Raw genomic sequence first — 13,067 nt, forward strand, 5'->3', positions numbered from 1 at the left:
AGACCTTTCCTTGATCGAAACTGCTTCCCTTATTTCATCTTTAGCCAAATTAATTTCCATGTGATTATCATCAAAGAATGAATGATCTATTGCGATTTGATACAATCAACAGAAAAGCATGTCGACCAAATATTGAAGCCACGCTTGAACCACTCACTTTCTTACTAACCCGATCAAATAAGTTGGACTTGTATATTTTCTTGCACTTTATATGCATCAATAAGGCACCTGAGACATGCCTATGGACAATAGAGCATTCTGGGCCAAGTGATCAATGTGCCTGCTTCAGTCATTCTCCCATGGCATGCGACTGACCATCGTGTTTTGACTGAAACATGCACATTGATCACTTGGCCCAGAATGCTGTATTGTTCTTATGTTCATGCACCTTATTTGCATGAACAATAACCGAGGAGAAATAAGCCTCTTTACTAGTAAATCCAACTTTGGTAAATGCAATGGAATTTCTGGGTAGACAAAGCTGTTCAACTTAGAGCTGGATGGTGCTGTTCTTAAGTGATCCTCTGCAGCTATTATACACAAGGATCCCATCGACATCAACATCAGGAAATGCAAGCGTATCAATGGTGCATCTTTAGCAGCTGGTTTCTGTGTCATTTTCAAACCATAGACAATTGAAAATATGGCATAAAGAACAGAAATCATTTTTCATAAATATCCTTTCTAACTCTCAATTCACGTTCTTATGTAAATAGCAGTCGGTGTAAGGAAAAGAACCTTGATCATTTAAACTCATCTGCTCCACAATTGCAGAAATGTTCCATTGTACATAATTAATACTCACTTAGGTACATTGCTGGTTGAAGTAACTGCTAAATCTAACTTGATTTTCTGTTTGTCTTTTATGCAATCTCGATAATATTTGTCATTTTTGCTGCTCAAAACTCCTGACAATGCACTACATTTGACTTCGGCATCACTGCACACCAAAGCTATAACAGTGTAGCATTCAGTCCCTTTCATTGTTCAGAAAATTGTTGATGTGAAAACATGAACACTCTTGATCTGGTTATCAGCAGTGATTATTCGTGCATTAAGAATTTGCAAATAAAGGAACCACCACGTGGCAGTGATCATAGTGTGCTGATATGGGATTTACTCAAAGATGTAACTAACATCAGGGGTAAAGGGAAGGGTTTTTGCTTCCATAAAGGTGACTATGGTGGTCTCAGACATTTTTAAATTCTGTACAGTGGGACCAACTGATGTTATTACCAACAGTAAATTCTAAGTGGGAAGCATTCAAGGAATTAATCGTGGAAGCTACTAGGCTTTTCATATCAATTAAGAAATATTGTTCAGGTTTAGGCCTAAATGGGTATCAGATGAACTATTGAGACTTGTGACAGAGAAGAAAAATGCATGGGATACATATAAATTATAAAGCGGCACAGAAGCCTATGGCAGACATAAGCTAGTCTGAAATCAAGTCACAAAGGAGATTAGGCAAGTGAAGGTAGATTACAAGAAATCTTTCAAAGGATGCTAAGAAAAACAGCAAAGACTTCTTTACTTATATAAACTCTAAAAGGAAGGAGATGAATCAGATTGATCCACTTGATATCGATGGTGCGACTGTTGATGACCTGCTCAGATAGCTGATAATCTGTATGAGTATTTTGCATCTACATTCACACATGAGAAGTTATTAAGGGAGGAAAATGCCAGAAGTTTATCAAACTGTAACAGAGTGCTTAATGATTTTGTAATAACTGAGAGCAAAGTGGAGGAGAAATTGTTGAAGTTAAACATAAGAAAGGCACCTGGGGGTGGATGATTAGCAATAATTCAGACACAGCATGGGTTTGTTAAGGGAAAGTCTTGTCTGACAAATATGATTGGATACTATGATGTGGTTACAAAGGAACTAGATTACTGTACAAATTGCAGCAGTATTGTATTAAGGGCAAGTTGCTACAATGGATAAAAGGGTGGTTGAGTGAGAGAAGACAGTGTGCTACTGCAACAGGATCTAGAAAATTTGGGCAGATGGGTTGAGAAGTGGCAACTGAAATTTAACATTGAAAAATGCAAAGTTCTGCATACGGGTAGAAGTAACCCCAGAGGAATGTCCCAACTGTGTGGTACTACACTTAGGGTGGTAGAAAATGAGAGTCCTGGTAGTGATTGGGCAGTCAGTTATGAAGTTTTCTGAGCAATGCAGACAGGCTGTCAGAGCAGGTCACGGGGTATTGTCAATGATATACAGGAATTTTGCTAGTAGGGAAATGGAGGTGATTATCCCTTTGAATAAGGCAATGGTCAGTCCACACCTTGATACTGCATATATGTCTGGATGCCTCATTTTAGGAAAGATGTAGAGTTGCTTGAGTGTGTAGAGAAGGGCAACAAGATTGGTGAGGGGAACGAAGGGGTCATCTTACCAAGAAATTCTTAATTTCTGAAAATTGCAGCATCTGGAGACTAGGCACCTGCAAGGTGATCTGATTGAGGTGTATAAGACCTTGAATGGGTTGAGCACAATGAATTCTGATGGGATTCTTCCACTTGTTCAGATTACGAACGTAAGGAAGCATAAATTCAAATTAAAAAAGGACATATGTAGAATAGATGTGCGGAAATTCGCCTTTAGCCAGCGGGTGGTTAATTGCTGGAACAAACTTCCATCTGTTGTTGTGGAAGTTGATAGGTTAAATAAATTTAAGGAACTGGACAAGCATTTGGAGGGAATGGTGTGAATTTTTTTTTTTTTTTTTTGGTTTATGCTGCATAAGCTTATACACCTGCCTTCTTGCATCACATGCCACTACTACTACTTCAGTTCTAGCTGTTCGATTTTAAAATGGTTCCGATTTTTGTTAAAGATGTTTGCACGTAAAATATCTTTCATGCATACAGGGTACACAGTCTTTTTTTGACAAGCAGTCTCCAGAGATGTTCATTATGCATTTTATAGTTTAAGTTTCTGTCAAAAATGAAGCCTAGTACACAAATACTATTTGCTATTGGAAGAAGATGGTTATCCTATTAAAGTTCAGGTTCAGAATGCATTTTACGTCTGGTTACAGAAGCAAATAGCAGTAGATTTCTGGCTGGATAGTCTATTACCGTTTTGTGTCATTGATATCTGGATGCATTTTATTGATAATTGCCATTCTTATTCAATGCAGTTCATGTTTTGAGAATGACAGGAAATTGGGTATCAGTGTAAAGGCAAATAGAGTGGCGCTGAAAACAGACTCCTTGTGTTATTCCATCTTCTAGGACAAAATTTTTTGAGCAAGTTTGCTGTTAATGAACTTGAAAGATCTTTGAAGAAGGAAATTTTGGATTAAATATGGTAAATGGCCTCGCATGCCAAAAGAATGTAGATACTTTGAGATGCCAAAATGCCATGTGCTGTTAAAGGTTGGCTAGTTTGGATTTTATTGGTGCATTAGCAAATAAGGCTATAACGTGCTGGTGTAAAAAGCATTTTCATGAGATATTCATTTTTGATGAATGCATTCCTGATGTTTTCTTCAACTTTAATCATGGGACCCAATAATAAATGATTTTTTTAGAATCCAAACTGATTGTTAGTCTAGTTTTGAGACTCAAGATACCAAGTGAGACAAAGATGAATCATTTTTGAGGGTTTTGCTCAGATAGTTGATAAAAGAAATCAGTCTACAGTTGTGAGGAACAGAATGAGCTTTACCAGGTTTTAGGATTGTAAGGAAATCCAATTTTTAGGATTGTCTGTGAAGATTCGATTGAAAAAGATCAAAAATCTTTTTCAATCGAATTCAAAGTGAAGATACATTTGTTGTTATTTGGTTTTTAGGAGCATTAGCAACTAAGGCCATATTGCTCCGGGAATATGTGGTGGTCATTCCCTGACCTTTCCGCATCCTCCGTATTTGGTGGTGCCGGGATCGAACCCTGGCCTAATCAAGAAGCGTGTGTTACGCACTGCTGCTCTTTCCCACCTGGCTACGGAGGCACCAATGAAGATATAATTTATGATCTAAATTTTGGAGCATTACATAATAATACCCCATCAGGGCCAACTACGTTTGACTACTGCAGTTCAAATGGTTGATTATAAGGCAAACCACATGTGTCGATGAAATTCAGTTTGGATTTCTTAGTTACATCTTTAATTTTCTGAAACTGGAAGGGTTTAGGAGGACAACAGAGAAAACACAAACCCTAGTGCAGTTGAGATTTCTCTAGGACTAGAGAGTTCCTCTCTATTTCAGTTAAGAGTGGAGTAGATATCAGAGGAAATTTACCATTTAACTGTTTCATTTTTCTCCAGATTAGTCTGATATTGTATTTTTATTCATTGAAGAAGTGAATTTAATTATTTTTCGCTTTTGCTAGCAGGGTTAGCAGTAACATTGCTAGTGAGGGTGGCAGTGACACTGCGAACAGGGAAGGCAGTGACACTGTGAGCAATCAGCAGTAATGTTGCAAGCAGAGGAGAGTTTATGAAAAAAAGGTAGTACTCATCCTAGACAAAACGCTAGAAAAAGAGAGCAATTGTTTGGAGAAGGTCCCATGGCTTGTTATATAAATGTATCTTTGTACCAATCATCACATATGCTTGTGGAACATGGGGGGCACCATGTTAAGAACAGTCATGTTTGAAGGAGTCTTGTATCTGCCCAGCAATTTGCCCTCCTTGTTGTGACCCTGGCCTGCAGAACCATCTCAAATGATGCCCTGCAGATTTTGGATAGGGAGCCAATTGATTCAGTAATTGCAAGAAAAGCACTAGAATTTGTAACGAAAAATAACATTTCTAGAGATATATTTGGTGTAAGGGCATGCGTGATAATAGACATGATTTATAATTGCGTAGATTTAAAGGCAGAAAAGAAAAGATTTCAAAATGAGATTACACAACAATGGCAGGAGCATTGTGATGGTTCTGCTGTGGGCCAGGTTACAAACACCTTACTTCCTGGGATACATGTGATGAAAAAAAGGAGGATGGCTTGAGTTGTGATTCTCTGCTACTACACTGATAACTAGCCATGGTATGAGAAGCAGGTTGATATAATTGGGTTTTTAGAGAATAATTCATGCTGTGCCTGTGGTGTAATTAAGGATACAAATCACATCATGAAGAATTGTGAAAAATATAATGATTTGAGAATAGAATTACAGCAAAAATTGGGCACTGAGTCATTTGAGTATGTGAAGCTTTTCTGGGATAAAACCAAATGTAAAACATTCCTTCACCTCTGCGGATTTATTGTTATTTAGAACTGGATTTGGAGTTTTATTTTTATGGTGATATTTTCTTTTTGGGCTGTATACAGTGTAAATATGTTTTATAATTTATTTTTTATTGTATATATTGTAAATAAGTTTTATGGTTTTTTACGATCAGAATCTATATATTGAAGTTTCATATTTATTAAGGGGATTCGTGTTTTAAATTTGGTCTGTTGAAAGTATAAAGTTTTTCTTGCACAAGATTTAACACTAAAGAATGTAAAGTTTAGAATGGCTAAATAGTGGTGATCTGCCTCCCAGGGGCTGTGCCTTGTCAGGTGAGTAGGCACGGCTAAGAATCAATTTAATAAAGTTGTGAGCTAATTATTTGTTTGTGTTACAAAGCATAAACGAGTGTCATGCTCAGGAAATGCTTTTGGCTTGAGTGTTAATAAGATGAAATGTTTGTTTGTTATATGGTTTTTAGGAGCATTAACAACTAAGGCCATATTGCTCCGGGAATATGCGGTGGTCATTCCCTTGATCTTTCCGCATCCTCCGTATTTGGTGGTGACGGGCTCGAACCCCGGTCTAATCAAGAAGCATGTGCTACGCACTGCTGCTCCTTCCCACCTGGCTACGGAGGCGGCATATATAAGATGAAATGAAGTCCATCTTCTGTAAAAGGTTTGTTGCATGGAAAGGAAATGGCAGTAGCAAAATTGATCCTGCACTGTTCAGCTCAGAAATCAGTGCATTATAGCCACAGCTGCTGATGCACCAACAAACCTAACAACAACAACAACAGCACTGTTCAGCATGAGTTTTAATAGTCTGAAAATATGAGTCATATGTTGTAGAAGCTGTTATTTCAGAGAAAGAATTGGCTAGAAATGTTTTAAATCATTTATTATTTTAAATATAACAAATTCAATGTTTATCCCCTTCAAAGTACTTTCCAGCCACACCTATGCAGCACTCTATTTGGGATTTCCAGGATCTAAAACAGCAGTGGAAGTCCTTAGAAGATGCCGCCTTCATCATGTTTGTTCTTTAATTTTTTTTTTCCTTTTTTTTATGAAAACCTCAAACACGAGAGGTATTAGAACCTATAGTATTTAGTACCATGCATGGCTTGAAGGTTGAGAGGATAAAAGAAGATATCTGTTATATTAGACTTGAATTTCTGTAGATGGTAATTTTCAGGAAATACATATAAGGATGATTGTTCCGGAAAACAGAAGTTGAATGAATAAAAAAGGAAGAAGAAAAGTTGGTTCCCTGAGTTTGAAGTTAGACAGTAAAAGGATGTTGTGGTTGCAGCACGTGTTCAGACTGGTTTAGAAGATAGAGAGCAGAAATTATAGAAGCCAATTCAGAAGAATAGTCTTTTCTATATATACATGAAAGGATCTACAGAACAGGCATGCAGCAGAAACAGAATGTCTATAAGACAGAGAATTGAGAGACTTTAACAATTAACCTAACTGCTCTCTTTTGAATGGAATCTAGAAGCCTGGGAGAGAGGTTTTGGGGGGCACCGCCTCAAATGTGGGAACAATATTCCATGGCAGGGCAGATTTCAGATCATATATACACACACTAGATTTTTCATTATATCAATACAATGGATCTGACAGAGAAAAGCTGAATTGGAATTCAGTCATTCAACTGACAATTATCACAAATAAGTATTTGTTTCATTTAATTAATTTCCTCAAAAAAATATATATATCAATTATATGTCAAATAAAATTCTATTATCACATAATTCTCAAGAATTTTGTTCTGTGGCCCACAGATAAAAAAAAAATAATAATGTTTTACTATAAAAGGTGTTTCATGAAATAAGGCAAAGAATCAACTTGCATTATATGTACCTCAGAATGAATAACAAATTTAAAGAATAAATAAATAAAGGATCATATACACACACACACACACCATTCTGCAGAACAGAAATAATGGGCTCTTCATCTCCACTCATTAGAGCTACAGCTGTTTCTGGAACAACAATTACAGCTTCCCACGTTGCCATGGCAATGGGAGGCTCTTGACAAGGAAAGAGTGATCTATTATTTATCCATGCTCCATATGTATAAACACAGTTCCTAGAAGAAACAGATAGCATAAGCTTATAAATTTAAAACAATACTATGCTTAATTTCAGGAGTTCTATATTATTATTATTATTAGCATTAATCGTCCGTTTTGGGCCCATTGTTGTTTTCTGTATTTATAAATGATATATCGATGAAGGTATATCAGGCTTAATGTCCAAATTTGCTGACGATATTATTATAATTATTAGCTATATGGTGTAAGGAAGCCTGAAACTTATGCTGCACCAGAAAAAAAAAAATTTCTGAATTACCCTGAGAGAGAGAGAGAGAGAAAACAAGAGTCAAAAGTAGAAGGGGAATCACCAAGAAAGAGAAGAATGATGATATCCGGCTCAGGACCCTGGGTGTGCCAAGCCCATACTCACCAGATGTGAGCCCCTAGGTTGATCACATTGTTAATTATAGTCATGATAGTGCACTACTGCAACAGGATCTGGAAAAGTTGAGCAGATGGGCTGAGAGGTGGCAACTGAAGTTTAGCATTGACAAATTCAAAGTGCTGCATATGGGTAGCAGAAACCCCAGAGTAACATACCAACTGTGTGGTACTACACTCAGGGTAGTGAAGAATGAAAAGACCTGGGGGTAATTGTGCAGTCAGATATGAAGTTTTCTGAGCAGTGCAGACAGGCTACAAGAGTAGCTCACGGGGTCTTGTCAATGATATATAGGAATTTTGCTATCAGAGATAAGGAGGTGATTATTCCCTTGTACAAGACAATGGTCAGGCCACACCTTGAGTACTGTGTACAGGCCTTGAGGCCTCATTTCAGGAAATGATATAGAGCTGCTGGAACAAGTACAGAGAAGGGCAACGAGAGTGAGTGGAACAAATAGTTGCTGTTACCAAGAAAGGCTTTAGTTCTGCAAATTGCAGTGTCTGGAGACTAGGCACCTCCAAGGTGATCTGATTGAGGTGTATAAGGCTTTGAATGGTTTGAGCAAGCCAGTGCTGATGGGATTCTTCCTCTTGTCCAGATTAATTGCCTAAGGGGGCATAAATTCAAAATGAGGAAAGACAGTTGTAGAATAGTTGGGCAGAAATTTGCCTTTAGCCAGTTGATTGCTGGAACAAACTTTCATCTGTCGTAGAAGTTGACAGTTAAGATAAATCCAAGGCAGAAGTAGACAAAAAGTTGGAGTGAATGGACGGGTGAAATGGGAAGTTTTTTTTTTTTTATTTGGCTGATGCTGTATAAGCTTGCTTTCTTGCATCATATGCCTCTATTAATGCTAATAGTCAGAAAAACACAACCAAAAAACTATTACATCACTTCCAACCACAAACAGTCGGAGACAACAAGAGGCCAGAAGAGCAGCTGGACCAGGCTTGTCTTTGAAAAATTCTATTAATACTATTCTTTTAGGACTCCAAAAAGGTCTGAAATAATAGCATTGCATCAGTCAATCAATAACAAGGGACTAGTAGCATACCTTCTGCTTAACAGAATAGCCAGCATCAGACAGAAAGACATGCTGTGTGCATTTTTATTTTCTAGGTTATATTTTAAAATATGTTTATTAATCTGCAGCCACTCATTCCCTCAATTTAAAAAAAAAGCACTTGTGACATCTGTGAGACACCCCTTTTTTTTAATTATAAAATATTAATTTAAAATTTTTTACTACACTGAAAATGGTGTCTATTAATTATAACTGACTAAACTATATCAAAAATTATCAAATAAAAATATACAAGAGAAACCAATAATAATAATCATAATAATAAAGCAAGTTATATTTTTTAGAACTTACAAAGTCACTGATCAGCAAGATAGAAACACAGATACAATGTAAATGTCTGCTTTTTGTCAGCTGTTTGCAAATAGCCAGCAAAAGCTGTATGGAAAGATGGCAAGATTAGACACTGTCTCATTCCCATGTGGCATTTCACAGATGGCAAAAATTTTATGTCTCATAATTCAATAGTACATATATTATTATTATTAGCCATATGGTACAAGGAAGCCTGAGGCTTATGCTGCACCAGCCAAAAAAATAAATTTCTGAATTACCCTGAGAGAGAGAGAGAGAGAAAACAAGTCAGAAGTAGAAAGGAATCATCAAAGAAGAATGGTGATATCCAGCTCAGGACGCTGGGTGTGCCAAGTCCATACTCACCAGATGTGAGCCCCTGGAATTATTTACATTGAAATGAAAACAAAAAATACTGTATAACCAATTGGAGTTTATTAGTTGATTACATCCACAAATTAAAAAAAATACAGAAAAATTTAAAAGGTGGCATCTGTCAGAAAATACATTGTCGGCAGATAGATAATTATCATATCATTCCCATCATTATTAAATCATTCCATTTTTGTTTGTTGAACCTTAGAAATGGTTCAACAAACAAAAACTACAAAGTTTGATCAACTTATTTAATGTAACTAAAATTTTTAGTTATTAAATCTTTTTTAATGTTTACTAGGGGGCTTCCCCCACTGCTAGCTGTGCTCACTTCTTTTGATAAAATAAAATAAAATACAGAAGCTTTCGACACTGTGTGTCGAAAGCTTCTGTATTTTGAATTTGACAAATTCAAAGTGCTGCATATGGGTAGCAGAAACCCCAGAGTAACATACCAACTGTGTGGTACTACACTCAGGGTAGTGAAGAATGAAAAGACCTGGGGGTAATTGTGCAGTCAGATATGAAGTTGTCTCTTCCTCAGCTATGAATATATAAATACGTTACATATGGAAATCAAGAATGGTACCGCATGGTCATGATAGATAAACGAAGTGCTTGCATGGGGTTTATCTAGCATGACCACACTAAAACAGAAGCTTGTTTTACCACAGAAAAGTTCTGCTACATATTTTAGTATTTGTTATGTATTACCACATAACATGCATCCCTCTTCTCCCATTGGCTGAATAAAAATCACTAGGAGGAAAACTTTTTTAATATATAGAAAGATATGCAGAAAAGTATTTATTTTCTCAATTATCCTAACCTGAAAAATCAGGTTAGGATAAATGAGCAGTCATTAACTTAAATAAGCAGATTTATTTAAAATACTTTAAAAATAAAATGTTTTCTTACTAATCCAATAAAAATATGGTAAAAAACTCACAAGACAATTGTTTTAATTTTAATCATTTTAAGCAAGTTGTTTACTTTATCTGTTAATGAATATCTCTCAATAAATAAGTAGGTGTGATCAAAAAGTTTGGAGACTGAAGTAATATTTGGGAAATGATGAAGCTTACTGGATATTCGGATAGAATCTCCTTTGAAGTAGTCTCTCTCCTTACCATCCAATACACTGATTCCAACACTACTGCAACTTCTGGAAGCATATTGCTTGCAAAATATAGCTTCTTTTGAGATTGTTAATAGTTCCTGTGTCATGTTCTGAATAATTTCCTCGGTCACTGCAAATCAAGGGGGCTTTAATCTTAGGGGAAAGAAACCTGTGGAACTAAATCCAGTGGAATGCTTCACAAGAAATTCTTGAATGGAAGCTGATTCTGCAGTGGCACTGTCACAATTCATGTGCTAATTCCCTAAAGCCGTTTTCACTGAACAGCATCATTCAATTACCATAACACTGTTTTGTAATATTCTTGGTTCGGTGACAAATTCATAATAAACAGTGCCCTACGAGTCAAAAAATATGATAAGTATGATTTTCACATTTGATAGGGAATTTGTTGTTGTTATGGGCCTTGGAGGACTGGACCTTTTTTTTTTTTTTTTTTTCCCCTAGGTCAAAGCCATAAATCATCACCAGTAATGATGGAAAAAACAAAGTATGGGTAAGCAGCACATTGGCAAAGATTCTGACATGAACCCTCCACTCTCTGTGATCATCAGTGTGGATGGGAGAGAACCAACTTAGCTGAAATGCATCACATTCCCAAATCTTGCATTAAAATCAATTGATGTCCAATAAAAAATACCAGTTTACTTAGCAACTTCATGGAGAGTTAAATATTTGTGAACTGATCATTTCTGATCATATTATGAATATAAGCTACTGAATTATTAGTGTTGAAGTTTAAGGGCAACCAGAGCAAGGAATACTTTTGGTGGCTCTCTTTAAACTTTGCAAACCACTGATAAATTTTCAAATGACACAGCATCTTTTCTAAAAGTTATTTTTAAATATTTTGCATTTGAAAATGAGTGATTTTACTTAGCAGTGAATTTTCATCAAATTTTTTTTCAAATTAGGGGAAAGCTCAACAGAAACCTATCAATGTTAAAATGCCTTCTAATGTTTGATAAACAAAAATCCAGGCTGACCACAGAGCAGTGGGTGATTCAAGTGTTACATGCCTTGATCAGTCACCGAGCATGTTGCGATAAGTCAAAATAAGCGACATCACAATTTGAAGTTTATAGTCAGTTTCTACACTTTTTGTTCACACTTTGAAACCACATAATATTATGTTTCTTGCAAAATATAACACTTACTGATTGTCTTGATCCTTAACCCATAATAATGATAAACCATGTGGAGTAGTATGATAATGGATTCGTACAATTCTTGGGAAATGATGAGGACAAAACACTTTATCCTTCCAGATCTTCAATGACCAGTCATCTACAATATAATGTAAATCTTCATATTGGGTATGGTCACCTGATATATCACATGACTCAGCAGATAAAGAAACCACTTCTTCCACTTTTTGAACTACTATTGACTGGCAGTCCAGAATGCAGTTAAATTCTTGTTTCATTGCAGGCTGATCTTCCATATGTAAAGTATTAGGACACAAATAATCATGATCCTTTTTTTTTAAAGAGGTGCATGGCTTGAGCTCCTTTTCTCCTAAAGTCAAATTTACATTTAGATAGGAACACTTATTAGCCAAATCTGACTTTAAGTTTTCCTGAGCCTTAGACTCTCCTTTTTTTATGAATTCAGTTTGTGTATTTACTGAGTTATTTAATGTAGTCTTTTGATGAAACATATTATGAACACATTTCTCATGGCCATAAACTGGTTCAAGGTACACCGTAACATGGCCCCTGAATTCCTTTGTATCAAAATCACAAGAGAGGTGAAAACTGTAGTGCTTTACAAGAATGTCATCTGAATTTGCCACTAATGGAAGATCTGTGTTAGAAACAATTTCTCCTTCCATCGGTAATGCAGATCTGAAATAGCACATATCAAATAAATAACTAGATTACTTAATAAACTTTAATGAAAAAATTGAGTCATCAGCACACTATAAAAAGCAATAAAACATTAATTGCACTGCAAACTCCAAACAGACAGACAATAGAACTCTGCATTGGTACCTGACCATTAATGCAATAAGGATTTTCATCAACTTCTGTTGTCATCATAGAATGGCATATTCTAAATTTCAGATAACCAACAATTGGCAGAAGGAACGCTTGGCATTAGTAGAGGCATATGATGCAAGAAAGCAAGCTTATGCAGCATCAGCCAACAAAAAAAAAAAACCCTCCCATTTCACCCCTCCATTCATTCCAAATGCCTGTCCATCTCAGCTTTAAATTTATTTAGGCTATCAACTTCCACAACAACAGATAGAAGTCTATTCCAGCAATCAACTACCCGCTGGCTAAAGGCAAACATATTCTACAACTGTCTTTCCTCAATTTGAATCTGTGCCCCCTCAGGTTCTTAATATGAGCAAGAGGAAGAATCCCATCAGCATTCAGCTTGCTCAACCTATTCAAGCCCTTATACACCTCAATCAGATCACCTCAAGGTGCCTGCTCTCCAAGCACTGCAATTTGCAGAACTTAAGCCTCTTAAGCGCT

General features: G+C 36.3%; 1 protein-coding gene across 1 annotated transcript in view; it reads right to left on the minus strand.

Moving 5' to 3' along the window:
• LOC150077626 (aminopeptidase O-like) overlaps positions 1-12,415 on the minus strand; it is a 407,406-nt gene extending 394,991 nt beyond the window's left edge. The window contains exons 1-2 of the mRNA XM_090385969.1: positions 11,739-12,415; positions 7,135-7,301 (exon numbers count right to left, since the gene is read on the minus strand). Coding sequence (XP_090242095.1) covers positions 7,135-7,301; positions 11,739-12,415 — 844 coding nt within the window. The remainder of the gene's footprint in view (positions 1-7,134; positions 7,302-11,738) is intronic.
• Between the last annotated feature and the right edge of the window lie 652 nt (positions 12,416-13,067).

This window comes from Mastigoproctus giganteus, chromosome 12 (genome assembly GCF_048544385.1).
Source record: "Mastigoproctus giganteus isolate SK-2022 chromosome 12, ASM4854438v1, whole genome shotgun sequence".
NCBI lineage: Eukaryota > Metazoa > Arthropoda > Arachnida > Uropygi > Thelyphonidae > Mastigoproctus > Mastigoproctus giganteus.